Source organism: Lipomyces tetrasporus (genome assembly GCF_029532465.1).
Source record: "Lipomyces tetrasporus strain NRRL Y-64009 chromosome Unknown POJ06scaffold_10, whole genome shotgun sequence".
Classification (NCBI taxonomy): domain Eukaryota; kingdom Fungi; phylum Ascomycota; class Lipomycetes; order Lipomycetales; family Lipomycetaceae; genus Lipomyces; species Lipomyces tetrasporus.
The window spans coordinates 542,751-569,991 of NW_026611605.1; the positions used below are offsets into that span (position 1 = coordinate 542,751).

Below are 27,241 nucleotides of genomic sequence, written 5' to 3' on the forward strand. Positions count from 1 at the left end.
ACTCGAGCCTTCACACACACCTGCTCATGACGCGCCGCTGAAACCTTAATATAAATTTTTGTCGATTTGGACGATGGGCTCCAAATTTTCAACCCGCAACGCCGCATTGGCTGTTAAGTCTTACAAGATTCACACTATGCCATATACAGCCCTAAAAGCCAAAATTGCGGACATTTATGTCGTGGTAATATGTTGGTCTGCCGATAGCGGCGGACTTTCGAATAATGTCGAGTCGCTCACAAGGTTCATAACACTATAGCATCGTTCAGAGAGTTTTGGTATGCAGGTTTATTACTTCAGAGCAAGGGGAGTCCAAAACGACTTACGTTTTACAGATCTGTTCGAATGCCAATGACAACCTCTGCAGGAATTGCCCATGTTGCGTCAGAAGACCAAAAGCGGAGGGACACCCTTCAGATTTCGCAGCCAAAGGTAGGCGGCTTAACCGAATACTCCACATTCCCGTCTGCAGCGAGCCACACACCTGTCACATCGTATAAATCAGTACCTGCATCGTTGCTATTACCTGATGGAACCCCTGACTATTTGAGGTTAATTCTAACGTCGAGAGTGTACGATGTTATAAAGGAGACTCCGGTGACGGCTGCAATTAGCCTCAGTGCGAAGATTGGTGTCAATGTTCTCCTGAAGAGAGAAGATCTGCAGCCGGTGTTCAGTTTCAAGTTAAGAGGAGCGTACAATAAGATCGCTCAATTGCCAGAAGAAGACCGCTGGAAAGGTGTCGTGGCGTGCTCGGCTGGTAATCACGCCCAAGGCGTTGCCTACTCCGCGAAGCATCTGGGAATTCCTGCGACTATCGTCATGCCGGTTGCCACCCCTACAATCAAGCACTCGAACGTGTCACGTATGGGGTCGAAGGTTGTCCTTCATGGCGAGGATTTCGATGCCGCCAAGGCGGAATGTGACCGATTGCAAAAGAAATACGGATTGACAAACATTCCGCCATTTGACGATCCATATGTCATTGCAGGACAGGGCACTATTGGCATGGAGCTACTAAGACAAATTGATGTGCATAGCTTGGAAGCCGTGCTTGTTCCTGTCGGTGGTGGCGGTTTGATTGCTGGTATTTCGGCGTACATAAAGCGCATTGCGCCGCATGTCAAGATCATTGGTGTTGAAACATTTGATGCAGATGCGTTGTATCAGTCACTGATGCAGCAAAAACGGGTGATGTTGACGGATGTTGGACTATTCGCCGACGGCGCAGCAGTGAAGATGGTAGGTGAAGAGACTTTTAGGCTGTGCTCTGGGTTTGTGGACGAAGTCGTCCGTGTGACAACCGATGAACTCTGCGCGGCCATGAAGGACATTTTTGAAGGTAAGCTGATTCGTGGAGGTGATATTTCAATAGTTTGCTAATATGCATGACAGATACTAGATCTGTCGTCGAGCCTACTGGTGCCCTTGCTGTGGCTGGCTTGAAAAGGTATATTGCGGCTCATCCCGACATCAGCAAAAAGGGAGCCTTCTGCGCCATTATGTCCGGTGCCAATATGAACTTTGACCGGTTAAGATTCGTGGCTGAGCGAGCACAACTTGGTGAGGGTCGTGAAGTCTTCCTCATGGTCACGATTCCAGAGAAGCCAGGAAGCTTTCGCCTGCTTCTTGACGTCATATATCCCAGAGGCATAACCGAATTCTCCTACCGATTCTCTGGAGGCGTCGACGCGTATATCTATATCTCGTTTACTGTTGACAATCGGGATATCGAAGTCCCAGCAATACTCGAGGAGTTGTCTGGGAAAGGAATGAAGGGTGTTGATATAAGTGATAACGAGCTGGCAAAGAGCCACGCTCGATATCTTGTTGGTGGCAAAGCCAAAGTCGACAATGAACGCATTTATAGATTTGGTACGTTCATTTTCATACTTTTATCAGAGTATGTAGTAACAATGGCATAGAGTTTCCGGAGCGTCCTGGTGCACTAAAGAAGTTTTTGGATGGTCTCAAAATTGGGTGGAATATCACTCTTTTCCACTATCGTAACCATGGTTCAGGTAGGTGAACAACGAGGCAAGATGTAGATGGAATATCGCTGACCTTATGGTATAGATTTGGGCCAGGTCCTTGCAGCTATCTCTGTACCTCCAAAGGAGTACTCAGAACTACAGATTTTCCTGCAGGATCTAGGGTATCCGTCAGTCGACGAGACAGAGAACATTGTCTATCAAAGCTTTATTCGCGCGTAGCGCTCCCAATCAAGTATCGAAGTGCATCAGGGTGATCTTTTTGTGTCATTTGGCATACAGCGCGTTAGATTTTCTAGATGAGTTTTGTTTGTGACAGTTGGTTGGTACGAATCTATATGTACCGTAACTACAGTAGATTTCGTATTATCAGCTGTATAGAAGTGACAATCTAATAGGTCATGTATAATATCAAACCATATAGTACAAATATGAAGTATGCCACATAATGTTAACACAAGCCGTACTAAACGAGCCCGTTTCGCCAACTCTAGTTTTGCACACGCTTTCTGTTCCTCCCAATGGCTTCCCCTTCCTTCCAACCCATACCGCGCAAGAGCGCAAATCCAAACTCCTCCACAGGAACTGTTTCGTAATCTTGTAATGTGGGTTCGTCCGGTCTTGATAGGATATCCAATTTGTAGGCAGCCTCTTCTGACATTTGTTGCTGTTGTGCTTCTGGCGTACTAGTTGCTAATGCTATAGGAAGCACCAGGTCCGAAGTTTTTCGATTTTCTTCACTGAATTCCGATATTAACTCCCGTACCGCTCTTTCATCGTCAGTTTCATCTTTCTTGGAAACGGTCGTTGATGATTCTCTAACTCTTTCCGCGCCCTTGACCGTCTCACTCGCTTCCTGCTTTAAGCCCGCTATCCTATCACCTTCGGCAGACGATTCTCTTTTTAGACGAGTCAATCCGTACTTCCGCGATTGTTGACTGTTCTTCTCCTGCTCATCGGCTTCTCTATTGCGCTCGCCATCTATCAACTGTCCTACTGGTTTGTAGATCCCCCTCCTCTTCATCGTCTCCTGAATCCAATTCCGATTTTCGACAGCCGGAATAACAATCACTTTCTTCTCTTCCTTCTTGTTACCAACGTCGCCATTCGCGCCAAATTCCGTGATCAGCTCCGTAGGCGAGGGCAACCGCCGTCGTTTGTGACCATGTCCTTGAAGCGTTGTCCCCGATCCAGTCTTCTTGGTGCCACCCAACGCGAAAGACACCTTGCCGGTATTTGGATTTCCACCAGATTTACTTGAGACATTATATTTAGTCGATGACGCGCCGCCAAAGGAGAATGATAGCTTCTCGGTCGCGTCACTGGTTGCAGCCGACGACGCAGTTGACGACTGTCCCGAACGTAACGACTGATTGCCATTTTGTGCTAAATTTTTAAATCCAGACATGGCTTCTGACTAATTCCTATGATAAGGTCCCTAAGGGCTGATAGGCATAAAACGAGCCTGAGTTGGATTATCCCATTTCTCGACCTTGTGGCGAGGATTGATTCACAATTTAAGGAGGGTAAGTCCTCATAGGCTTAGGGGATTGTCGAAGAAGTGTGGGCGTCATTTACCCTCGAACTCCGAGTTAGACGCGTGAGTTCATTGGTAACTGTACAGGTCTATCTCGAGACTCTAGTTTATAATGCCGCTTGCAAACGGTACCGATACTGGCTTGAAGAAAAGAGTAGCGGAGGACGAAGTCGTGGCAACTGGTATGTATATCGTGCAATGAACACCAAATCCGGCAAGCTGCTAACATTTATATCTAGGTCGAAGTCATGAACATGAGGCCTCAGAAAGGTCAGAAGAATCAGTCAACAAAAATGGACAGCAAGAATTACGTACGACAGATAGTGTGAAGAGAAAGAGGAGAAGTATATTTCCTCATGATTGTGTGGGGTGAAATATGTCTAATGGATAATCTAGTCTTGAAGCACGAGAATGTGTACCTAAATAACATGCCGTCTTTTGAGCGTTATACAAAATCATTCATGCATCAAGACACTCTCTGCTTTGTCAAAATTGCCACGGACACGAATTTTATTATCACGCTCTCAGTTGATGGAATCCTCAAATTTTGGAAGAAGCGGGCAAAGGGAATCGAGTTTGTGAAGCAGTATGCAGCACATACCGGTACTGTGCTTGGTGCAGCAATTAGTATTGATGGAAAGCTGTTTGCGAGTGTGGCAACTGATAACACCATTAAAATATTTGATGTTGTCAATTTTGATATGATCAATATTTTAAATGTACCGTACACGCCAAATTGTGTGTGTTGGCTCCAAAAACGGAATCAACCTGAGGCGTACTTGGCAGTGTAAGTCCTAGATTACAGACCACGTTCCAGTGATTGGAGTTGACCAGGGTCTAGATCTGATAAAAGCTCTTCCCGGATACTGATATACGACGGTCGAGGTGATGCTGAGCCGATTCACGTTTTACCGGAGATTCATAGACAGCCGGTGAAAGTAATAGGATTTAATGCCAAATTCAACTGTGCTGTGAGTGTCGACGTGGTTGGTATGATAGAGTATTGGAGGCCTGAGGGCAATTACGAGAAGCCTGACGACGTATTCCAATTTAAGAGTTCGACTGATTTGTTCGAATTTCGCAAGGTTAGCCACCAGAGTACCATAGTGATGGATTGGAATATTAACAGTACTGGAGAATAAATGTAGTCCGACCAGTATCGAGTTTTCCCCGAACGGGCGCCACTTTGTGACATTGTCGTTACCGGATCGACAGGTACGGATATTCGACTATCATTCCGGTAAGCTTCATAGGAAGTATGACGAAAGTATAGCAATAGCAAATGAAATGCAGCAGGTACGGTATTGGTCACTTTTCAATGCTCTATCTCCAGGTCACTAACGATACCATCGTGGTTAGGCTGGGACAGCTCTGCGGAATTTAGATGATATTGAGTTTGGTAGGCGCGTTGCTGTAGAGCGTGAGCTAGACCGCGATGAGTCAGCTGAGAGGGAGATGAATGCCATTTTTGACGAATCGGGAAATTTCGTCTTATATCCTACATATCTGGGTATAAAAGGTATCTATTTCGAGTTCAATTATCTGGTTGATACGTCTTTGAAATGCTGACGGGAGGAAACAGTTGTAAATATTGTGACCAACAAATGTGTTCGTCTACTTGGATCAGAGGAGAATATTCGATTTTTAAACCTTGCGCTGTATCAAGGAGCTCCGAATCGGAAGGAGATTCTCACTCTTGAAATGGCAACATCTGACAATGTTCTGGTTTCGGAGTCGTTCACGACTGACCCCACATTGATAGCTACTGCTATTGCCAAGAAGCGGTTCTATCTTTTCACAAATTATGAAGGAGAGTTGTATGTACTTTTGTCGGCGTCGTGTGACTTAAATATTGACCTTCTGTAGTTCTTCAATCAGATCCGACCGCGATGTGCTCAACGAAAAAATCACTAAACATGACCAGAAGCACGATCTTTCTACAGAAAAAAATTCAGAGATTAGCAAAGGCGTCACCTTGCACACAACGTTGGGGGACATCCAGATTCGCCTATACCCTGAGCACGCTCCATTGGCGGTCGAGAACTTCGTCACTCTGTGTAAGCGAGGATACTATGATTCGACAATTTTTCATCGCGTCATCAAGAAGTTCATGATACAAGGTGGCGATCCATTAGGCGACGGTACGGGTGGTGAAAGCATGTGGGGAAAGGAATTTAAGGACGAGTTCTCTGTCTTAAGACACGACCGGCCATACACGGTCAGTATGGCAAATGCCGGGCCAAACACCAACGGGTCCCAGTTTTTTATAACCACAGAGAAAACTGTAAGTTGTATATTTGATTTAATTCAACTATGGATCTAACGAATATTCAGTCTTGGCTTGATAACAAGCACACTATATTTGGCAGGGTCGTCATGGGAATGGATATTGTCAAGGCGATTGAGAATTTGAGGACAGACAAATATGACAAGCCGGAAAATCCTCCTTCAATAGTTTCAACGACTGTATTATAGTCCGGGTTGTATGAATTATTGGAGACAGTGTAGTCATACGTAACGCTCACAATTATGTTTTAAATACATCTACCAACAACGCCGACAAATGCCCAAACTTTTGAACCATTCCTCGCTTCGTACAATTCCCATCTCATGAATTGAAGAGAGCCCTAAATCCCGAACTATACCGTTTCTTCTTGCCGTCTCCTTTTTGGAACAAGACACCACTGGCACGTCTATTTACCGGAATTCCACTCTCATCGTCACTCTTGTCTTCATCACTGTCGCTACTGCTTCCACTATCACTGTCGCTACTGTCGTCATTATCAGAGCCCGACTCAGCTTTGATAACCTTCATGTCCGCTCTCTTCTGATCATTGGTAATTTGACTCTGTATAGCACGAATACCAGTCGTACTCTCTCTCACATCAGGCACACCGAGCTTCGCCAGTTCGCTTAATGACCTTAATGATGGGACTCGTTTTTCCAACAATGGCGCTTTGACAACAGCCGGCAGCAATGCTGGCTTTTCTACACCGACCGATTCATACTTAATTGCAGAACTTTGCGAACCACCAGCAGCGGATGTTATAGTTTGATCTTCGATGTATTCCGAGTTTGTGCTCTCGGTGTCACTGCTACCGGAGCTTTCAGAATCTGACGTATTGCCGGATAAGTTGCTGGACAATTTAACTGGCAGGTGCGTGGATGGCGTGGATGAAACATTCGACCTTTCTGATGCCGCTGAGTGTTGTGACATTATTCCGTTCGACGATGCCTTCGTAGCAAATTTCATTGGATCAGCCTTTTCAGCGATCTTTGTAGCCACAATAGGTACAGTAGGCTTTGCCATAGCTGCGACTGATGGTTTGATAGGCGGTCTTTGAACGACAGGGACCTGGGAATCAGGTATTATGGTTTCCTGAGTAATCACAGTCTCTACATTTGGTTCCCTTTCCTTTGATTTCTCTATCACCCTAGACCTGACTGCGGTTCGCGATGGGCTAGGTTGACTGTCCTCTGCACCGCTAACAAGTTGCCCTTGACTATCAAGCACCATAAGCTCTGGCGACGATGACCTCTTAGCCCCGTCAATGCGTGCACGTTTAGCTTTGTGGGACTCAGGAGAAGCGCTTGCTCTCAACGACGACACTGACGAACTTTTCCTTGCGCGTTTTGGCGTTTTTGATGGCGACAATAGTGTAACACCGGTTCCGGGACCAGTACCCTGACGATCAGATACTGTATTTGGCATATTCTCAAGCTTCTGAGTAGTATTTCTCTCCTGAGGCTCTTCGGCTAATGGAAGTTCCAATTGCAGAGAGCTGGGTGTTCTCTGCAGCGCATTCCGTGAAGACGCGACTATCTTCGAATCGTTCGCAAAAACTCGGACGATACTGCGGTCGTTAAAAATCTGCGATACTGAATAATCATCATCGAGATCACATTCGTGTTCATCGCGCATTGAATCGATATCTAGAGGTCTGGTTCCTCGTTAACAAGCAATGAATCATGCACAATATCGTTCCACCCCCCACGAGCTCATATGTGACATACTCACGATAGATTTTTTCATGTCTGCTTATGATCTCCTCTTTCAGCTGCCGTATGCTTGTCGACGGCTTCGTGATATGGATAAACTTTTTCCCAGACGGTGACTTATATGACGACCCGTAATTTGGAAGAGGTGAGCCCGTCAGTAATGGCGGGGTTGCTTGCAACGACGCCGGACTATCAAACGAACCATTGTAGTTGTAGCCGCCAGCTGCGTTATGCCCGACGTAGACCTGCAGTCTTACGAACTGCGCTGAAGTACTTGTCATTGACTGGCAAATTTGGAGAGTCAGAAAAAATGCGAATTCCGAGTTAGAAGAAGAATCATCGATTCGTGGGCTAGGGAAGCACGACTTTGGTGACGTTGAACTGAGTGATGGCGCTTGAGTTCCACTTGTCTCCCAACTTGTCAGACCTTCAACATTACTTGCTTCGTTCGGATTCGGTTACATGTCTCCGCAAGCATTTTTATCAAGTACTTTACGTCAGTAGGATCTCATGTCTCCGCCTAGCAAGAAAAACAAAGTGTCAAGGGAACCGTCCGAAATCGCAGCTCCAGAGGAAATTGAAACGGGCATCGATGGATCTCCATCAGAATTATCCGCTCTTTTGACCAAAGCCAAAGAAAGAGAAGAAAAATTCAAGCAATTAAGAGTGCGACTGGTAAGTACAGTTATCTTAATTTGGCTTGCGACGGCGTTAATCAAAGGGTTAGAATCAATCAGCTGCCGAAAACAAACAAGATATGTTTGCTGAATTTCGACGGAAGAAGACTGATCCAGCGGCTGCGGTGAGACTAGAGCGGAAAAAGGCTGACGCCGAGCTTGAACTTGCTAAAGAGGATGCCAAAGAGGAAGGAGAAGATTTCGAAAGAAAGAGAGCGTGGGATTGGACCATCGAAGAGTCTGAGAAATGGGACGAACGCATCGAGCACAAAAAGAAGGCGAAAGAGAGCGTTCAGTTTGCGGGTAAGTTGATGGCGTCTAGGATCACAATGAGGAAGCACAGAGTAATTTTTGTCAAAGGGTATTCGCAAGCCGCAGAACGGGCATACGAAAGAGAGCTGAGAGATTTCAAGCCAGATATGGAGGCCTATTTGAAGCAAAAGAAGACGGCACTACAAAAGTCTGGTCAGTCTATGGAATCACAAAATGGCGAAATAATCACTGCGGACGGCGACAGTTCGCCCTATGGAGATATCAACTCCCTTGGTTTTGCGGACAACAGGCCACCTAAAGAAGCCGTCGATCGCTTAGTGAATAATCTACGGAAATCGTAAGTTAAGAAGCTAACGTAAACTATCGTCGCTGACACTGCTCTTTAGTGACGAGCAACGTATGAAGAAGAGTCGTCGTCCTGCCGAAGACGGTGATATTGTGTCCAGTATGTACTATTTACACTATCCGTTGTACGTATGCTAACAATCTCATCTAGTCAACGACAAAAACAAAAAGTTCAATGCCAAGTTGTCTAGATACTATGATAAGGTAAAGCTTTTTTCTGTACAGTATATGCTTCAGCTAACTAATATCTGATTAGTACACCAAAGAAATTAGGGACTCGTTTGAGAGAGGCACGGCCCTGTAGTATAACTTTGGAGTTATTGTATATGTTGCACATTGTCTCTTTACACTTGCAGGGTTAACTATGTACATTATTGGATAATAATAGCGGGCGTTACGTTGATCTGGAGGCTTCTGCGGCTAGCTTGACCAGGCTATCGCGATCAATGATACCTGACACCGTCTCATCTGTCAGTGCCTGCACAGCCGCAGCGGCTACAACTGAGGTAGTTATTGGCTTCAAAGCCATGAGAGATATGACCGGCGCATTGCCCCCTAAGAGGCTATTTACTGAGCCAATTGTTTTTAGACCTTGAGCCATATACATCGACATTGGTCGTGACGGATCAAACATAAATCCTGGGTAATAATGAGCAATTTGCAGTAGAACAAAGGCTCTAAATATGATATAATTACCTGGACGCAGAAATATTGGTCGTAATGACGGTAACTGAGCAATCGCCTTCTCTGCCTGCTCTTTGGTTTCAAAATATGCCTGCGGAATAAGTGGGAATCCTCCTGCCGCCGAGACGTATACGAATGGCTTCACACCGTCGGACATTGATGCCTCATTTGCCATCTTGATTGCTGCGGTCCCGATAATTAGCCAGAGAGTCCAAGTGGCAATCAGTAACACCCACCTAGGTCCCTGTTCATAGTCTCGTACGTTACTTCGTCTTCTATACTGTGTTTCAACGGATTTCGGTTCCATTTTTGAACTACCTTACTGGCCCCCTCGAAAGGATTCGAGCTCGAGACAAACGTCTTGTAATAGTTTGATTCCAACAATATCCCTAAGCTATACACTACTGCATCTGCTGAATCGACCAAAGGCCGTATATCAGACGCAGTAGCTTGCATGATGTCAAATCGCTCAAAGTTGACCTTCTCCGCCCATGAAGGAAGTGCTCCTTTGAAGGAACCAACGCCGGACCGACTATGATCGAGTCGTTAGTACTATTAGTTGGCAATGAAAGCGTCCGGCAGCACCTTAATGATGTCACGTCCCACCCATGGGCAACGGCAGTTTCGCAGATCTTTCGTCCTGTTGAATCACATGAGCTATATTCTATAATCTAAGTGCGCACTAGTTATCTTCGTCTCCTTACCCAAAAAGCCCGTTCCTCCACACACTAGGAGTCTTTTCAAGGATGTCATGACAATATGCCTAGCGGCAATGCGGTTTATTACACTGGATGAGAGGCTGCAATCCAAGATGGTCTGATTCTGATATTGGATCAATAACTGAAAGATCTCCGACGGCCTGAGATGTACATCATACCATTCGTCGTGCACAGAATTGAGTTTTGCAAACCGAACTAGCGTGCATTAATTGGCGACCATATTCAATAACGTTTAATATACAAGTGTTATTACCGACAAGACCTAACATTTTACGTTTGACCGCAAAACTCTACCTGATTGAGTCAGTTGATAGGTGTCGTCGACTCGCGAGACGGAATTGAATTTTATGGACAGGAAACACCATACAGCTCACGCGCACAGGATTATAATACACCCACACCAGCAATATTGTCGCGTCAGCGCATAATAGACCGAGACAGCGGTATATGGAATTAGGTCTCTAGCTCACAGAGCATTCCTCTATGCGGCACAGAGTTTTCAACAGCGTCTTCGACTGTGGAGCTGGATCTGTGCCATCTGCACAAGTTCGTCGTACCCTAGCAACGCAGACAAAGAAGCGCCGAAAAACTGCTCTAAATGGGTTTATTGACCGAATTCTAAGTCAACGGAGTGATGCTACCGGGGAAGGGGGAAGCATTCGTGGTAAGCTCTGAATTGCTTAGTTCGCATGTATTTCAGGCGGTCTTCTGACTTTCATCATCGTAGCCTCGTACAATTCTACGCTAGGGCAATTCCTTCTTCCAATCTCCGACGTTCCCTCTCTTCCGAAAAATTATTTTAATCAGCATCCGTTTTATGTTCCCGATGACGTTGGACGGCTCACCGGACTGCTGGCGCCGACATGCGACGCCTTTGAGGCGAGATATAAGACTCGTGATAGAGACTCACCAAATAATATTGTGTTAAATTATACAAGTCGGGGTGACTTTGAAGCAGCACGGAAGGAAAAGCTGTCTCTGTTCCTTGCTTATAGACCAACAATCAATGTCGAAGACCCGACTTTACTAGGCACGGACAAGAAAACGGTATGTTTATTCGGACAGCTCTGTCTACTATTATAATTGATGTAGTACTAACTCGTTTAGCGGCTGAGGGATGTGTTCAAGACGATATTAGCGTCCGAAAGTATTGATTCCTCGCGAGAATTATGGAATGAGGGCCTTAGAGATGTTTTAGCAACAAGCAAGGAAAGGCAGGCAGCGATATGTCTGTTAACGTCGGAAGTCATAGTTCCCAAGTCAGAAACTCTATTATATGACTGGAAAAAGATTGAGTTTATTTATACAGACTCCTGGCAGCGACTAAGGACTGCGACAAAAGAGGGTATTGAGCTGTTTTATCAGTTATGCAAGCATGTGTCCACAAGTTTTGCTGCAAACCAACAATCTACTTCAGCAGATCATGACGCCGCACAAATATTAGAATCGAGTACGTACAGTAGGGGGAGCGGTCATATCTCAAGTTCTAACTCCTGTTCTAGCCGCGAACAGTTTGCTCAAATCGTATCATCTGGATGGTCTGCCAGAGTCCTGCGTGGAGCCCTACATCAAGGCTCTTTTGGCGGTGGGAAATCTGAACTTAGCACTGAACATGATCCTGAACTCTCGAATTGTCGGTTTCTCCCCCGATCCCGCTCTGATCATCGACTTCCTCGTCGAGCTATGCAAGGGATATGGAGTTAGAATGCCGTCCGATGCGCCGTTGACAGCAATCGACGACTTAATTGAGCATCACATGGGGCTTTTCCGGCCGTACTTTATTTCGCGACGAAATCCACCTTCGGGAATTTCATTCCTTCTAGAGCGGTATGATATGACTTTGGATGAAGTTTATAGCCTCTTCAACCTCTGCTTGAGATCTCACTACAAACAACATTGCTTGAGGGCCAATGAGCGCCACTTCCTTCGGAAGATATACGATGCCTGTCGAGACGATAAACATTTGGGTAGTGAAAGCCAACGACTAAAAGTGGCGAAGGCAAATATTATGTTCATGTTGTCAAGGTTAACAGAGGAGCTTGGCCACGTTAGCTCAGGAACAAAGGAAGCATATGCAGAGCTGATGGCGACGTGCGATGAACAGCTAGCCGAGCAACGCATCGCTAGAGCAAATCTACACGATTAGATATCATAGCAGTTGGGAAATGGCAAGAAACGTTGCCGCGAGCATGACATCTGTACATATTGTGTATTGTATTGTATATTACATACTTCCTAACCAAAAGCATTACATATCTGGATTTTTCTATATCTACTGTACATACAGCTATGCATCACAAGAGAGCACGATCCGAAACTCTAGTAGCGGAAGCTTGATTGCGCGGATTTTGGTCTGGCGGTGGTATGGAATCCTGCGGGGGTGTTGGAGGCGGTGGAGGCGAGTATGACCTGCCACGCAATTTGAAATATACTACGACCATTAAAAGAAAAACGAGGAGTGACAGAAAGATAATTATTTGACACTTTTGTGAACGCCGTTGATAGTGAGCGGCCTGCATATTATATTAGAACGCATTTCAAGTGCGAGCGCAGCGAAAATCACGTACCTGGCGTAGCTCAGTGTCTGCAGCCTTCACGTGGACCTTCATATTTTCGATGTTATAGTCAATTCGATCTAGTAAGGTTCCCTGGTCTATAACCATTGTTTGTAGTTCCTTGAAAATATCTGCCAGCTCGATAATTCCCTGTGCAATTTGTGTGATCTCAGCTTCCCGCTGACGAATGACAGTATCGTTGGACGATTCAACAACTCTAGCCGACTGCTGTATTTGGGACTGAGAAAATGAGACGTCGAGATCATCTTCCGGATATGTCGTTGTTGTGACGAGCGGCAGGGAAGCAGCTCTGTTCCCACGTAATGTTTTCAGGTAGGCTGACTGCTTCTTTCTGAACTGAGTGCTGACTTCTTGAACTCTAGTGGCAAGCGAAATCTGCATATTTCTGCTCATACTTATCTGCGTCGAGGTCGGGTTTGATTGCTGCAATATACCTTCCAACGATTTGATCAGTCTTTGGCATTCGTGGAAATGCTGAGTCGGACCAATTTGTTAGCAAGTGCTATGGCCGCACATATTTTACAACAACATACCTGGGTGATCTCAGCAGTAAGATGTTCAATTACGCTTTCTTGTTTTGACCGATCGTCAAATCCTGGCAGAATATGCTCTTGGTGTAGTTTGTCCAATGTGCTACTTTTCTGCTTGATCAGATCTAGGATCTGATTTACCTCATCGCTGACGTCAGTCCATGATGGTGGAAGAACATCCATCTCAATGGCAACATCGTCTCCAACGCCACCAGCAATTCCAGTATCGCTCAGCAGCGGATTCCTGTCTTCATCTCTGGCGCTGCCGGGCGGAGGAGTTCCGTGGGTGGCGCCCACTGAAGAAGCGTAGGCATATCCCGGGGCGCTTGTCGAGAATGGATGGCGGGCATACGACTGGCGGTACGAGTAGTATAGATTTGTCCGGTCGCGGAACATGCTGCGACCAGTAGTAGTAAGTCTGCCAGACGAGAACGACTAAGAAAATGCGGTCGGCTAGCAATTTCTTCGTGTAGCGTGGAGCCGTTTGGAGTGGCAGACTAGTTTGTGGAGCAGTCTCATCGTATGCGACAACTACTGACTGCTCAGTGTAACTCTGCGCTCTAACACTCCTGCGCCGCACGCTCCTCCCGTTCAGGCCAACGTCGCTTGCATCAAGTGCTAGGGGGTTGTGTATTTAAGACTTTATCTGTACTATTCGTTTGTGCTATGCACGTGACTCTGGCCTGACAATGGGGTATTCAATTGACCCACGCGGTCGTTTGGGTTGACGCGCTGTGTACGTTCCATAGCGTCTACATTCTTCTGGAAGCCCTACGGCTGAACGAACCGCGATTTCCACTCACGGCTAACGTTTAATTAACCATTCATCAGATACAACCGACAGTAATATCAGAACTTCTGTATTTTACTGTTTATTATCCAGATCAACATGGTTGTCGACTATTCAAAGTGGGACAAGCTCGAGCTTTCCGACGATTCTGACATCGAAGGTGAGTCTTGCATGCTGTTGTGATCCGGGCGCAATAAACGCTAAGAACTACAATACCAGTCCATCCTAATGTCGACAAGAAGTCATTTGTACGGTGGAAACAGCGCGATATTCATGAGAAGCGAGAAGTGCGTCATCATGAGATCGAGACACTGAAAGCTGAGAATCTGATGAATAGTAACCTTCTATCACGAATTCAAAGACTGATAGGATTTCTGAAAGCAGTTCCCGAAGGAGCCGAAGATGAGAAAGTTGCAATTGATACTATTTTGAAGGAAGGGTGTGCGGAGAGTGGTGGTTCAGTGGAGGAGAATCCCGCAAATGGTCCTGGTCCAACGTTTTCGGACATGATGAAGTCTCTGGTGGACCAGGTAGAGCCTGAGGCATCACAATCTAAGGACGGGTCTTACCGCGAGGCGCTGATAAGCAAATTTGAGGCACATTACAAAAGATTGTCGGAACTGCAGAATGCTTGTGTGAAGAAACTCACGGATCTGCAAAACGAAGAGGCAAAGCACATCACGTCGGATGATATCCATATTGGGTTTGACAGTACTCGGGTATCCAAAGCTAAGAGTCCCGAGTCAAGTGTTTCTACGTCTCACAAAGGAAAGGGCAAGCAAGTTCAGGAGATTGAGGTTCTGAACTCACCGTCGGCATCGTCATCTGAAAAGACGCCATCTGAGGAACCAGATGCTGGACAAGAGACTTCGGGTGGGGATGAAGATGAGGAATACAAAACTTCGCCAATAGCACAGGAGTTTGCTGCCATTAAGATGGGCGATTATCAGAAGTGTTTGGATTTTATTGGCAAGCATCCCAACGTCGTGTCCGAAGAGGAGGCTGATGGCATTTTATTCGATGCATTCGGAAAGGAAATGGCTGGAAATCATGCTGCGGCAAAGCGCCACGTTCACAATGCTCTTCTGCTGCAGTACTGTGCTCGTTTAGGCAAAGATGGCGTTACGATGTTCTTCCGCAAGATCATGACCCCTGGCCATCCGTCGCTCGGGGCATTTATGCAAGACGTGGAGTACACTTATAATCATATCAAGGAGAGGTCAAAGGTGCTGCTGGAGGAACAGAAGAATAACACAGAGGAGGTAGAAGAGATCGTAAATCTGGAAGAGCTAAGCGAGAAGGAATTGGCCGATTTGGGACTCAGCAAGGAGGATGTTGAAAGATTTAAGTCGGAGCAAGTGGAACGAGATGCGGAAGAGTCTGCACAATTAGCGACTAACAAGTAGCAAGTGAAAATTGGCAAAGCCAAATGTTTGTCGAGTAATCCGTGTTATATTTATTTGTATATAGTTTTGCAGACAATCGTCTTGTTATTGGCAATTTGGCGCATCAACTATGACTAAAATCAAATTCATTACGGCAATAACCAAAGAACATAGCATAATAATTCAATTTGAACGTCCACCATTTATAAACTTGCGCACAAATTCAAATTTCCATCATACCTAATAGGTAATATCAATGTACACATTCGCGCTCATCATACACTACCGGACCCAAAATTTACTTGGACAACTGCAGGAAGTTAGCAGAAAACTCGCATGATTCTGATGACCACCTACCATAAGCTGGACAAACTCGTTATAATCAATCCGACCGTCGTCATCTGTCAATGTTAGTACGTAACCACAGTGAATAAGAATGAATAAGCCATACTTGTGTCAGCTTCTTTTATCATAAGGTCGACTTCCTCGTCGGACAGACGCTCGCCAATGGAGGTCATAACGTGTCTGAGCTCAGTAGACGAGATATATCCATTGTTATCGCGATCAAAGACTCTAAAAGCCTCCTTGATCTCCTCTTCTGAATCAGTGTCCTTCATCTTGCGGGCCATCATAGTCAAGAATTCTGATACGACCGTCAGCCGCAGCGAACGAGATCACAAAAAGCCTCACCCATAGTCAACGAACGTACCAGGAAAATCAATGGTTCCGTTGTTATCAACATCAACCTCGTTAATCATATCGGCTAGTTCTGCCTCAGAAGGATTCTGACCTAAACTCCGCATGACTGTTCCTAGTTCCTTTGTCGTGATTTGACCTTGTAGTATGTTAATAAATTTAATCGATACGGAATCACCTCAAAGACAACAGCTGCATCACTGCTATCGAAAGAATATTGTTCAGATAATCCTTACCATCGTTATTCTTGTCAAACAACGAGAATGCCTCCTTGAACTCGTTGATTTGCTCCTCTGTGAGTTGGTCGGCCTGTGAATGGTGGTTAGCGCAAACCGCGCCAGCAGAACCAAGTAGTCCTCCGACATCAAGCAGACACAAACACACGTACCATTGGGACTAGCAAATGTGTAATTTGAGAGACGAAAGAACGAACTTGGGATCGCGATGGCTGTTTATATGGGATTGCGGATGAGATCGCACGCGTCTGCCTAGTGGTCAAGCTCAGCTGCAACTGTGCAATAAATAGCAATGTACCTTTGGTGTACGTAGTGCAATCCGCAGATGCGACACAGCCACAACTTGCTACGCCACGGCGCAGCCACACTCTCGCTTCACGACGCTGATGTCGATGTCGAGGCGAAAAATTGACCCCGACGGCCTCGATATCGGCCTATTCCTACAGGACAATTGCACACAAGCAACAAGTTCCCAGAAAGTGCAACTTACACGGCACGAAGGCCCGATTTGCCGCCATTCTGGCATATACATCTGCTATAGAGCGATCTCTCCCGAGGGGCTACTCTTGGATACTAGTGCGAGGAGATGCGCGTGTTATTCCCGCGCATGTCGTGCGCTTTGGCGAGAGCGATAGCGGCTTGTCAACCCTCGGCAATAAGGCAGTCTCCATATGAGACATTTCTGGCGCATCGGGGATTTCCATGTGGCGATTTTCGCGCTCCAACAATGCGCCTTCTTGCTGGTCATCATCACCGTGCCTTTCATTCATTGCCGCCCGTATTAAAGAACGATACTAAGAAGGACAATTCAGACCACAACAACACAGAGAAGCATAAGGAAGCGAATGAAGAAGGATTTACGTTGTCTGAGAAGGCTGCGAAGGCTGCAAAGGTGGATTTATCGGCCCGATTGTCAACCAGGAGTACCCCTCCGAAGACTGCCGCTTTCAATGATATTATAAGGCTATTCAAGCTGGCCAAAAAGGAAGCATGGCCATTGACGGGTGAGATTCGATGCGTGTGTCATGTTAAAATGTTCTAATGCCATTGGAATTTAGGTGCGTTTGTTCTATTGTGCCTGTCGTCTGGTGTTACATTAGCCGTTCCGTAAGTCTGCCATACGATTATCATTTATTGCTGTTATTCACTCAGAGGTCTTCAGTTTCTCTATTGGAAAGATTCTCGACATTGCAACAAATAGCGCACTGGACAATACAATTTTTGGAATGACGCTCCCGCAGTTCTATGGAGTTTTAGGCGTCGTTTTCGTCCTTGGATGCACAGCAAATTTCGGCCGAGTTGCGATATTGCGAATAGTCGGAGAACGACTTGTGTCTAGACTGCGTTCCCAGTTATATAAGCAAACAGTCACTCAAGGTATCCGTCGCTTTTACTGTAATGTCCGAGAATGTAATCTAAGCTGTTCACAGATGCTGAATTTTTCGACGCGAACCGCGTCGGAGACTTGATTTCTCGCTTATCCAGTGACGCGAATATCGTCGCGAAGTCTTTGACTCAGAATGTATCCGATGGTTTGAGAGCCGTTGTTTCCGGAGTTGCGGGATTGACCATGATGGCCTATGTCAGTATTAAGCTTACGGTAGGTATGCGACGCTTCTCGTAATAATACCTGTTCTGACAACCAATAGGCGGTTATGATGGTTATTGTCCCACCAGTCGCTGTGTTTGCATTCATTTACGGCCGACGTATCCGAAACGTTGCTCGGGAGACACAACAAGCACTAGGATCCGCTACTAAGGTTGCTGAGGAGCGTCTAAGTAACGTGAGGACTGCGCAATCGTTTTCCGGCGAAATACAAGAGGTCCACAGATACAATGAACGAATAAGGGACATTTTCAATTTAGGAAGGCGAGAAGCATTTTATAGTGCGACGTTTTTCAGTTTGGTAGGTGGCCGATTAGATTGGGGCGCTGATAATTGTAAACACTAACAAACAATTGGTACAGACTCGGTTCTCAGGGAATTTAACAATTCTACTAATTCTGGGGACCGGTTCCCAGATGGTTACCTCCGGTGCGATATCAATCGGCGCCCTTTCCTCATTCATGATGTACGCTGCCTACACTGGAGGTTCTATGTTCGGTCTTTCTTCATTCTATGCTGAGTTGATGAAAGGAGTTGGAGCTGCGAGTAGACTCTTCGAACTCGAGGATCGCAAGCCTAAAATTAAGACCACTGTTGGCATACCAGTTCCGGATAATGGTCGAGGAATTATTGAGTACAAAAATATCACGTTCGCTTATCCTACTCGACCGGCGGTTAACATTTTCGATGGGTTGTCGTTTACTATTCAACCAGGCAAGAATGTTTGTATTGTCGGACCATCCGGAGGTGGCAAGAGCACTGTCAGTAAGTGATCACATTCGTTGCATGTGCTCGTCACGATTTTAACATCTACTAGGTCAATTGCTTCTCCGGTTTTATGACCCAGTAAAGGGACAGATCACAATCAATGGGGAAGATATAAGGACATTTAATTTGAAATCACTCCGGAGGACAATTGTAAGTGATAAGCATCGTTTAGGCATGTTGTCATTCTAACTGGGTTAACAACTAGGGTACCGTCTCTCAGGAGCCAGTGCTGTTCTCGGGCACTATTGCGGACAATATTGCGTACGGAAAACTACATGCATCACGAGCGGAGATCGTCGCTGCTGCTCGCAAAGCTAACTGCGACTTCATACAAGGTGAGCATTCTTAAACGGATTGCCCAAGCACTTGTAGTGACATTATTGGCATAGATTTTCCAGATGGACTTGATACCCAGGTTGGCTCAAGAGGTACACAGCTTAGTGGAGGACAGAAGCAGCGTATCGCTATTGCCCGTGCGCTAATCCGAGATCCCGCGATTCTTATCTTGGATGAAGCCACTTCGGCGCTAGACGCCGAGTCAGAGTCTGCTGTCAATGAGGCTCTCGTCAGACTGATGAAGAGTAATACAACCACTATTTCTATCGCACACAGACTCTCGACGATCATGAAAAGTGACTACATTATCTGCCTTAATGGCTCCGGTCAAGTTGCTGAGCAGGGAACGTTTAAAGAGCTTAGTGCGAACCCTAATACGTTCTTTTCAAGACTTCTTTTGGATAGCCATTATGATGTCATGAACTCCGAACCTGGTCGAGAAGATCCGAAGATTGTTAAACAAGACGAAGACTTACTGCAAGAACAGTTGTTAGAAGAGTTGGAGGATGAAGCTCAGGAGGGAGACAAGGTTAATGAGCGAGAGGAGAAACCATTCAGCCTATAAGCAACTTATGGGATTTCGTCATGATAATGTACATATTAAGGCATATAGAATAGGTCCAATCCGACCCTACAGGCTGGATTACTTTTTGGATTCAGAAAATTGTAATTTAACGAAGTGTAATTGATCTACCAAGAAACCGTACAGTTTCAAATAGCGACGTTCTAAATACACATGTAACTGTTTCTTTCCCATATACTTACATCCTAACCTGACAGAACTAGTAGCCCTTGGCGCCAGGTGCATTGGGGTCGTCCTTGAGCGAAAGTAAGAGTTCCCTAAATCGGGACTTATCAACAGTTGACGTCCGTGCGTGCTTTTCAGATAGATCCACAAGCTTGACAATCCGCTCCCACGATGTTCCCCCGGCGACAGTGCTTTCCCGGGACTCGATAAATTCCTTCTCCTCATCTCTACAATAGTGAAACATATTAAAATAAAAGAACTGGAAATTATATCACTCATTAGCAGCAACTTACCTAGTTTGAGCGATTGATTTGTCCTTCTTGTCATTATAGTTTTCGTAGAAATCATCTATAGCCTGCTTCGCCGTCTCTCGAGTCTCATGTTTCTTAGCCTCACTCTGTTCATCACGTCGCTGGATCGCCAATTCTCTGCGTTCTCTCCATTCTCTATTGCAATGTTAATCAGAATTCTCAACTATAGTGCTGGCCCAGATCATACTTGACAACATCAGGCTCGACTTCCTCTTGTGCGATTTCGGGGATAGTAGGGGTCTAGGGAACACGTTAAGTCATTATCGCCACCTAGACCAGATCAATAATAAACTTCTTCACATACATCGAAACTCTGCCCACTCGGTATAAACGAGATATCTAATTGATTGGCAGGAATGCCAGTGGACGTATGATCAGCGTCGCCATTTAGCAGGTCAGGTTCACCCGCAAGTGCGGTAGCGTCCGAGGCTCCTAAAACTGCCCTCTCACGCGCGATGAAGTCTTCCTCGTTATCTGGCACGCCGAAGTCAATGGCATCCCCCGAAACCTCTCGTGCCTCAGTCTGACCCTGGTCAATTTCCTCGAGCGATGGGAAGTATGACATTGTGTCTTTCTGTGGATTGGTGTGTGAAAAGGTTGGATAGTTCTTGTACTATCAATCTTACAATTGACGCATCATCGCAATGAATGTCTGGGAACGCGGACAGCGTGTGGCGCAGTAAAGTAAGCGTGTGGCTGGTCGTGGCTAGGTCAACTCTTCGTCGGATCATGCATTCTCTCCAATAACTCCTTAACTTTCACACGGCGACTGCCAACTTAAAATCAAATAAAGGCATAGACAACGACTGACGACTCACTAGTTATTGGGCTTTAATATTGAAGGAATTACGAAGTATAGGAGAATGTCGTATTCAGAGGACGTAGTCATCAGTAAGCTCTCCAGCGTCAACGAGACGCAGGAGGCAATTGTCAACATAGCCCAATGGGTAAGGTTCCCCGATTATTCAATTATGTGTGCCATTGTAATTGTATCTGACTTATAATGAAGGTGCTGTTTCATCGCAGATACGCAGATCAAACCGTAAAGACCTGGGCCAAGGCTCTGCATGACGGTTAGTTTTTGTGACTATATCAAGATGATGGCGATCTAATGTAATATCGGATTTTTAGCGCCAATTCATAGGAAGCTTGGTCTCATATATTTAGCGAATGAAGTTGTGCAGCAATCTCGCGCCAGAAAGAGAGAAGAATTTTTGAAAGCGTTCTCGCCTGTATGTTGCAAACCACTACAAGATGCGTTATGCGTTGTGACTAACAGGTAATTATAGGCGATCGCCGAAGCTCTGGAAAGTGCGTATCGTCAATGTAACGCAGATTTACAGGAAAGAATACGTCGAGTGGTTGATGTGTGGAGACAGAGGACTGTGTTTTCGGATGAGGTATTGAAGGAAATCGAAAGCAGACTGGATGGTAAGTCGCAACCACACATCTTGGACGAGCAATACACTGACATGCGAGCCACAGATTCGGATAAAAAGAAGCCTAAACAGATGGGTGGAGGAAGGCGGATTGGCCAGGGGATGTCATTCGGGCTTGGTTTACCTTTAGATTTGGCCAAATTGGCTACAGCGCATAGCGATGTCACCTCTAAAGCAAATACTCTGGGCGAGGCAGTCTCTGGCGCGAATAAATACTACGCAGCCGTTACGGAAGCTGATGCGCTACCAGCTCCTATGGAATATGCATCGCAAATAGAGAAAGTCTTAGTGTCTGTCAACTCAGCGCTGAAGGCTTCAGACGAAATGCTCAAGACCAGGCAGGAACTTATTCGGCAACTGGAGTCATTGCTCTCCGTTAACAAGGCGGCTTTGGAGAGCGAGACGCGACAGCGCGATGTACTTGAGGAGAAGAAACAGAAAACCCTGGATCTTCAGAAAGATGTTAGTGATATGATTCTGGGAAACGCATCTGAACCGTCAAATGACGATCCTAACAACGATTCTGCGGATTCGGCCAATTCAAATAAGCCGGTCAACGAAGAGGACGAGATTGTCGTTCCTGACCCGGTATATCAGCCGCTTTCCGACACAGGGCCGTCAAAGGACCAGGCGCAAGCACTGAGTGGTATTGAAGGCTTAGACCCTGCGTTGGTAAACTTTTTATCTTCTTTGGGTGAAAAGGACGGTACCACAACGTCAAGCGTACAAAATTTGGAGTAATATGTATACTAGCATGCAATTCTGCGGCGCAAAATTTTGAAAGGCATTTTGGTGTTAATTGGATAAGGGTAGGATCGTGTCAGGGATAGCTAATAATTGTGATTAGATTGCTGAACTTTGATAACATCTGTAAATAATTATATGAATAATAGTTCAACTCGACATCTCTTCTTTGAACTTCCGTCTTATCATTAACGTATAACAAGTAACTTGTTAGACACACAATAATTCCCTCGTGCACCTATATTTGTGAAGCCCAGATGGGTATGGTCACGTGACCAACGATGATCTAATCTCGACTTTCTTTGTGCTCTGTCGAACTCCGCAACGCTCAGGGCGACCCAATAACTTCCAGCTTTCGTGCCTTATGGCTGATCTCGGGACTGAAAGCAGAAATTAGAAATGCTTTTTACAAAGAGCTCCAAATTGCAAAATGTTATATCAGATCACCCGATATTTTCCGAGATCAGTTCAACGCAAGTTTTGTCGGATGAGTCTCTCAAGTTCTCATCAATTGTCTCATTAATCGATCAAAAGAAACACCTTAAGGTTGCGGGATATGGCGAGACTGATTCAAACATTCGCGACGTAATTGCAGTTAGGGGAACGGAAATATTTCTGGCAGCAGAGGGACAGATACGATGCGCTGATTGTGGGAAAGTCCAGGAAGCTGGAAATCAGTTGCGTTATTACAAGGTGAGGTAATTGAAATTATAGCCGTCGTTCGATCCTAACATTGAGTTACTAATAGACATTGAATATTACTGGTCTTGATTTTAGCGTAAGGAGGCTGCAGATAAACAATTCTGGAACATATCTCGCAATTGTTGGAGATCGCAAGGTTATTGTCTGTGCACTACCATTGCCGGGATTTTCAAAGAGATCGGAGACAAAGATTCATGTCCGGTGTGTTCTAGTTTCGTATTTGTCGCGTTGCACTCGACCCGCTAACAATGGAACGAAGCCACCGCAGTCTTGGAACGGAAACAGTGGATGCAGATGTGTCCATTTTGAAGACACTATGGCATCCTTTGGCAAAGGATGATTCATGTTTAGTCGTTCTCTCATCAGATAGGGTAGTCAGGTTAGTGGGATGCTCTTAGCTATGTTATATGACTTTGCCTGACGCACTTGAAGGATGTTTGATTTTGTCTACAACTACGAAGAGCCAGAGCAAGTTTTCGATTTCTCACATAATTTAGCTCAGGACTTCTCATTCGGCCTATCAGATTCTGTTGGAATGGAACCAGTTTCTATGTGTTTCGGAGTCAAGGACCAAGGATTAGGGGAAATGGCGTTGTATGTTTTGATGGAAGATGGAGACATATGCGTATTATGCCCATTTATCCCTCGACAATGGTGCGTGAATTTAAAAAACTTGATTTGCATTTCTAATAAATTTAGTGCCATGGAACGGCAATCGATACAGATAATGCTGGAATGGGCGTTATCGGAGGATCGCGATGTCGATTCCGACATCACAAAAATTGAGCGATTCAGAAGGCGGCAGCAACTCAACTGGATAGCCGATGTTGCAGTGCAATCTAACGACATATCAAAGTCTGTAGGTATGGCACCTCGGATGAATGAACTTGGTGAAGTAATTGATCTCGGCGTATTTGATCGTCCCGATACGGATAAATTTAGAGTGCGACTGCAGGGCCCTGTTTCAATCCGACCGTATCCTAAGTTACTATACAAGGCAGGCAGAGCATGCGACATCATTAGTTTGGAGGTAGATGATATAGCACTTTTGGTTACAGTTTCTACTGCAGGACGTGTTAATATAAATATTCAAGAAAGTCCAATTGGTGCATTGTGGATATCGTCATTATATGCTGCACTCGTTGGTCAAGATGACGAGGACGCTGAAGTGGATGAGCTTTCCCTGCTGCTATTTGAAAGCATTGCTCTGGATTACGACTTCACCAGAGACAATGAAGACAATCAATTTCCCCTATGGTTTGTCAGCGGTACTGCGCGCAAGAGCTATTTGCTCGTTGTCTATGCTCACAGGCTTGTCCAACTGGATTTCAGCAAATGGAAGAGGCGGTTAGTTGACGCACTCTCCGATGGAAAGGACTTGTCATTACGGCAATTACTGGCAAATCCGCCGAGAACCCATATTAATTCATTATATAAATCGAGTCTTATGTACGCTCATTGGAAATATTCAATATGATATGCATTAGCTGACATTCATCAGGAGTGAAAATAGAATACTCGGAACAGGAATTTTGCAAGACATATTCTCAGGAGATATATTGATCGCTATGACATCATCCGGAATTTACGTATACGAGCATGACACGCAAGAGGACACAATCATTTCCTCTAAGTCAGATGAGAACTCCTCTCTTTCCATTGTATCGTCAACGGAAAAACTATCTATCGGTGCTACATACGAGCCTCTAATGAATCCTCTGTCGGTTGATATTGAGAGGCTTCGCCGTGGAAGTACAATCGAATCGAAGCTATCACGGAAGAAAGCGCTCCTGAATTTTTCGCTCACTGAACGTCTTAAAGTGTCAGAAGACACCCTGCAATTCTTGGGTGATACGGTCGAGTTACTAGAGCCCGAACTTAAGGAAGTCTATCTAGCAGGACAAACAATTCAGAGAAGGTAGTTAAATATTCCTTGTTGCTGTTGGACATTGCGACTGATAGCTGTAGGCTTGTGGAACAACGAGCAGAAGTGCACCGACAGCTTGGCAAATTGGCTGAGATTCAAAGCAGGCTAGTGTCTTCCCAACATGAAGAAATATCGTCAAATGTACAAAGAGTAATTGCACGACAAAAGGAGCTCAATGAACGTGCAGATAAGCTATACCGCAACTTGATTGAGTCTCAAGCATTGCCAATCAGCGAATCCGAGAGGAAATGGATACAGGAGCTTCATCGCGTACGCACCACACTGGAAGATCCCCGAGCACTTGTCTATAGGTGTAGAAACGTAAGTTTTTTGCACATGTCGCCACGAAGTATACTTATCAATCGTCCATAGGCAACAACCCAGTCCCAGAAGCTTATCTCCGTTATGGACAGTGTGAGGGACCACGAGACAGGCCTTGGCGCGAAGCGTAAGATCTTGGTCACTGGACTGCACAGAGAGAAGGTCGATTATTTGACAGAATTATTAGAGAACGAGTAAGTTTCACAGAATCCAATTTAACGGATAATGCTAACTATCATGAGGGCGCGAATCGTTAATAAAACAAAAGCTTCACTGGAAAGCATTATTACGCGGGTGGATACAGAATTTGCGAGACTTCGTCTTGACGAGAACTGACGCAAACCGCGTAATAGTCTGGAGTTTTGCTATTGTTGCGTGTACGATTAGGATGGAAAATGTGTTTGGCATGGCGAAATTCATATTTTGAACAGCTTGGACGCACCACACCAAGTTAATTTAAGCTTGGAATGGTACGCCGGCCTTTTCTACAACTGCGTTACCTCCTCCGGCAAACCCGGTTCCTTCACGAGCCAAAAAAATAACACCCCGCGATGATTCAGCGCCCTTCCTGCTCTTCTTAGATCTAGCTGGCTGCTCTGACAGATCTTCCTGGCAGACATAGCATGTAAGCTTTTCTCCGGAATATTTTGGCTTCATCACCTTCTCGTAGCACGTCTTGCAAATAACATGGCCACATGGTTTTGTTACTACCCTCGTTATCTGTTAGTCAACATAGCCTGATAAATAAACTGCCAAGTCGGTACATACGATAGGCGTCCAATATCGTGCCAAACGCCTTTTCACATGACGGACATACTCGACCGCCGCTTATTGAATTCTTGGAGCTCGAAGACGAGCCTGATCTGCCATCGAAGTCCACCGCAAGTACACTTTTCAGCGACAATGGGTGAGGATCGTCTGGATCGGACACAGGACAGAGAGGATTGAGCTTTGGAGCTTCTGGCGCCTTCTTGTCCACTGACGGCGTAAGAGACGGTACCCAGAATGCCGGTAGCTTGGGTTTTGACGACTCCTTCTCTTCTTCTCGTGAGATCCTTTTTATCTTATCCTTTGACTCTTTGGATATCCGATCCAACTCTTCAGGATCCACCTCCAGCTTTCGTTTCCCATTTACTGATTCCGGGGTGCTACTTGAATCTGTCACGCTTACCAATTCAGTCACTGTGCCCTTGCCCCTTCCGCCTATACCAGATTGTAACAATTCGAATTCTTTTATTTCACGTTCTCGAGCTTTCTCCTCCTCCTCAATTTGCAGCTTCAATTGCTGCTCGTGCTTCTGTGCAATTTCCAGGTTCATTTGCTTGATCTCATTTCTCTGAGCAATCAAATTCTCCACAATACACTCTCTGCAAAATATATGGCCCTTGTCAGGACATGCTACAGGGTCTCGTGCAGCCATGAGACATAAATGGCATGCGTCGAACTGCCGGAATGACTCGCTTGTTAATCGCCGTTTCTGGCGGCCATAATGCGACAAGAGTGAACGCTCGTATGACGTAAAGAACGGTGAAGCTGTACTGCACTCGGAATCTAGTTAGACCGCCAAATAAATAGAGAATAATACTTATAACTCACTTTCGTTTTGAATGGCGAGCCATCTTTCGCGCACCTTTCCAACACGGCTTGCTAATTAGATCAGAAGCCACAAGTAATGGAAGTCCGTAGTTAGATGAATTTTGATCGACCACAGAATCCCCGTCTGAGGTTGCGAAGCAATAGGTTTCCGATTTCCCAAACATTCACAATTTATTGGCGCACTGTTATGCGACGCAGCTATATTGAGGTTAGGGCTCCTGGGCCAATTTGGCTGCCCCTGACAGCCCCGGATGTTCGACGGCGAATGGCCGCAGGCGTGGCGCTATCCACCGATATCGGCTTAC

The 27,241-nt window shown here is 45.6% G+C and overlaps 15 protein-coding genes across 15 annotated transcripts; 8 read left to right on the forward strand and 7 right to left on the reverse strand.

The window, feature by feature from the left end:
- Positions 1 to 235: 235 nt before the first annotated feature.
- On the forward strand, positions 236 to 2,428 carry POJ06DRAFT_260268 (tryptophan synthase beta subunit-like PLP-dependent enzyme). The gene is made up of 4 exons (XM_056188466.1): positions 236 to 1,342; positions 1,396 to 1,875; positions 1,926 to 2,021; positions 2,077 to 2,428. Exons 1-4 carry the CDS (start codon positions 346 to 348, stop codon positions 2,211 to 2,213), a joined length of 1,710 nt encoding a protein of 569 aa, XP_056041294.1. The 5' UTR covers positions 236 to 345; the 3' UTR covers positions 2,214 to 2,428.
- On the reverse strand, positions 2,429 to 3,536 carry POJ06DRAFT_260271 (DExH-box splicing factor binding site-domain-containing protein). Its single transcript, XM_056188467.1, has one exon. It carries the CDS (start codon positions 3,397 to 3,399, stop codon positions 2,482 to 2,484), a length of 918 nt encoding a protein of 305 aa, XP_056041295.1. The 5' UTR covers positions 3,400 to 3,536; the 3' UTR covers positions 2,429 to 2,481.
- A 59-nt stretch (positions 3,537 to 3,595) lies between these two features.
- POJ06DRAFT_23371 (uncharacterized protein) lies at positions 3,596 to 6,070 on the forward strand. Its single transcript, XM_056185785.1, has 9 exons — positions 3,596 to 3,710; positions 3,768 to 3,872; positions 3,925 to 4,315; positions 4,370 to 4,613; positions 4,666 to 4,824; positions 4,888 to 5,047; positions 5,111 to 5,345; positions 5,395 to 5,812; positions 5,863 to 6,070. The coding sequence occupies exons 1-9, from the start codon at positions 3,641 to 3,643 to the stop codon at positions 6,001 to 6,003; spliced, it is 1,923 nt and encodes a 640-aa protein (XP_056041296.1). The 5' UTR covers positions 3,596 to 3,640; the 3' UTR covers positions 6,004 to 6,070.
- Positions 6,071 to 6,136: 66 nt separating this feature from the next.
- On the reverse strand, positions 6,137 to 7,808 carry POJ06DRAFT_270662 (Cdc14 phosphatase binding protein N-terminus-domain-containing protein; the record flags this gene model as incomplete). Its single annotated transcript, XM_056189449.1, has 2 exons — positions 6,137 to 7,469; positions 7,543 to 7,808. The coding sequence occupies 2 exons, from the start codon at positions 7,806 to 7,808 to the stop codon at positions 6,137 to 6,139; spliced, it is 1,599 nt and encodes a 532-aa protein (XP_056041297.1).
- A 138-nt stretch (positions 7,809 to 7,946) lies between these two features.
- On the forward strand, positions 7,947 to 9,171 carry POJ06DRAFT_23374 (SYF2 splicing factor-domain-containing protein). The gene is made up of 6 exons (XM_056185786.1): positions 7,947 to 8,202; positions 8,255 to 8,507; positions 8,565 to 8,814; positions 8,864 to 8,922; positions 8,974 to 9,026; positions 9,079 to 9,171. The coding sequence occupies exons 1-6, from the start codon at positions 8,038 to 8,040 to the stop codon at positions 9,124 to 9,126; spliced, it is 828 nt and encodes a 275-aa protein (XP_056041298.1). The 5' UTR covers positions 7,947 to 8,037; the 3' UTR covers positions 9,127 to 9,171.
- A 45-nt stretch (positions 9,172 to 9,216) lies between these two features.
- On the reverse strand, positions 9,217 to 10,259 carry POJ06DRAFT_201691 (uncharacterized protein; the record flags this gene model as incomplete). The annotated part of the gene is made up of 5 exons (XM_056185247.1): positions 9,217 to 9,461; positions 9,519 to 9,689; positions 9,743 to 10,038; positions 10,092 to 10,146; positions 10,211 to 10,259. The coding sequence occupies 5 exons, from the start codon at positions 10,257 to 10,259 to the stop codon at positions 9,217 to 9,219; spliced, it is 816 nt and encodes a 271-aa protein (XP_056041299.1).
- A 108-nt stretch (positions 10,260 to 10,367) lies between these two features.
- Positions 10,368 to 12,445, forward strand: POJ06DRAFT_23528 (uncharacterized protein). The gene is made up of 4 exons (XM_056185822.1): positions 10,368 to 10,889; positions 10,953 to 11,272; positions 11,333 to 11,675; positions 11,728 to 12,445. The coding sequence occupies exons 1-4, from the start codon at positions 10,709 to 10,711 to the stop codon at positions 12,369 to 12,371; spliced, it is 1,488 nt and encodes a 495-aa protein (XP_056041300.1). The 5' UTR covers positions 10,368 to 10,708; the 3' UTR covers positions 12,372 to 12,445.
- Positions 12,446 to 12,762: 317 nt separating this feature from the next.
- POJ06DRAFT_240369 (t-SNARE) lies at positions 12,763 to 13,727 on the reverse strand (the record flags this gene model as incomplete). The annotated part of the gene is made up of 2 exons (XM_056186088.1): positions 12,763 to 13,275; positions 13,335 to 13,727. 2 exons carry the CDS (start codon positions 13,725 to 13,727, stop codon positions 12,763 to 12,765), a joined length of 906 nt encoding a protein of 301 aa, XP_056041301.1.
- A 199-nt stretch (positions 13,728 to 13,926) lies between these two features.
- Positions 13,927 to 15,722, forward strand: POJ06DRAFT_23663 (Cdc37 N terminal kinase binding-domain-containing protein). Its single transcript, XM_056185910.1, has 3 exons — positions 13,927 to 14,067; positions 14,163 to 14,281; positions 14,341 to 15,722. Exons 2-3 carry the CDS (start codon positions 14,221 to 14,223, stop codon positions 15,525 to 15,527), a joined length of 1,248 nt encoding a protein of 415 aa, XP_056041302.1. The 5' UTR covers positions 13,927 to 14,067; positions 14,163 to 14,220; the 3' UTR covers positions 15,528 to 15,722.
- An 82-nt stretch (positions 15,723 to 15,804) lies between these two features.
- POJ06DRAFT_270668 (uncharacterized protein) lies at positions 15,805 to 16,593 on the reverse strand (the record flags this gene model as incomplete). The annotated part of the gene is made up of 6 exons (XM_056189450.1): positions 15,805 to 15,816; positions 15,864 to 15,907; positions 15,958 to 16,149; positions 16,216 to 16,341; positions 16,439 to 16,511; positions 16,591 to 16,593. The coding sequence occupies 6 exons, from the start codon at positions 16,591 to 16,593 to the stop codon at positions 15,805 to 15,807; spliced, it is 450 nt and encodes a 149-aa protein (XP_056041303.1).
- A 142-nt stretch (positions 16,594 to 16,735) lies between these two features.
- POJ06DRAFT_260296 (P-loop containing nucleoside triphosphate hydrolase protein) lies at positions 16,736 to 19,836 on the forward strand. The gene is made up of 9 exons (XM_056188468.1): positions 16,736 to 17,442; positions 17,497 to 17,545; positions 17,601 to 17,815; positions 17,869 to 18,038; positions 18,088 to 18,345; positions 18,407 to 18,809; positions 18,862 to 18,962; positions 19,018 to 19,147; positions 19,202 to 19,836. The coding sequence occupies exons 1-9, from the start codon at positions 17,025 to 17,027 to the stop codon at positions 19,711 to 19,713; spliced, it is 2,256 nt and encodes a 751-aa protein (XP_056041304.1). The 5' UTR covers positions 16,736 to 17,024; the 3' UTR covers positions 19,714 to 19,836.
- Positions 19,837 to 20,846, reverse strand: POJ06DRAFT_260298 (clathrin light chain). The gene is made up of 4 exons (XM_056188469.1): positions 20,512 to 20,846; positions 20,395 to 20,447; positions 20,190 to 20,342; positions 19,837 to 20,123 (listed from the first exon to the last, which is right to left on the reverse strand). The coding sequence occupies exons 1-4, from the start codon at positions 20,770 to 20,772 to the stop codon at positions 19,931 to 19,933; spliced, it is 660 nt and encodes a 219-aa protein (XP_056041305.1). The 5' UTR covers positions 20,773 to 20,846; the 3' UTR covers positions 19,837 to 19,930.
- A 108-nt stretch (positions 20,847 to 20,954) lies between these two features.
- POJ06DRAFT_260302 (RNA polymerase II-binding domain-containing protein) lies at positions 20,955 to 22,550 on the forward strand. The gene is made up of 5 exons (XM_056188470.1): positions 20,955 to 21,154; positions 21,217 to 21,280; positions 21,339 to 21,439; positions 21,497 to 21,638; positions 21,693 to 22,550. Exons 1-5 carry the CDS (start codon positions 21,071 to 21,073, stop codon positions 22,385 to 22,387), a joined length of 1,086 nt encoding a protein of 361 aa, XP_056041306.1. The 5' UTR covers positions 20,955 to 21,070; the 3' UTR covers positions 22,388 to 22,550.
- A 171-nt stretch (positions 22,551 to 22,721) lies between these two features.
- Positions 22,722 to 25,789, forward strand: POJ06DRAFT_260304 (uncharacterized protein). The gene is made up of 9 exons (XM_056188471.1): positions 22,722 to 23,083; positions 23,139 to 23,293; positions 23,352 to 23,471; positions 23,525 to 23,746; positions 23,792 to 24,541; positions 24,594 to 25,010; positions 25,061 to 25,340; positions 25,392 to 25,534; positions 25,583 to 25,789. Exons 1-9 carry the CDS (start codon positions 22,790 to 22,792, stop codon positions 25,674 to 25,676), a joined length of 2,475 nt encoding a protein of 824 aa, XP_056041307.1. The 5' UTR covers positions 22,722 to 22,789; the 3' UTR covers positions 25,677 to 25,789.
- On the reverse strand, positions 25,790 to 27,081 carry POJ06DRAFT_260309 (uncharacterized protein). The gene is made up of 2 exons (XM_056188472.1): positions 26,109 to 27,081; positions 25,790 to 26,047 (listed from the first exon to the last, which is right to left on the reverse strand). Exons 1-2 carry the CDS (start codon positions 26,758 to 26,760, stop codon positions 25,797 to 25,799), a joined length of 903 nt encoding a protein of 300 aa, XP_056041308.1. The 5' UTR covers positions 26,761 to 27,081; the 3' UTR covers positions 25,790 to 25,796.
- Between the last annotated feature and the right edge of the window lie 160 nt (positions 27,082 to 27,241).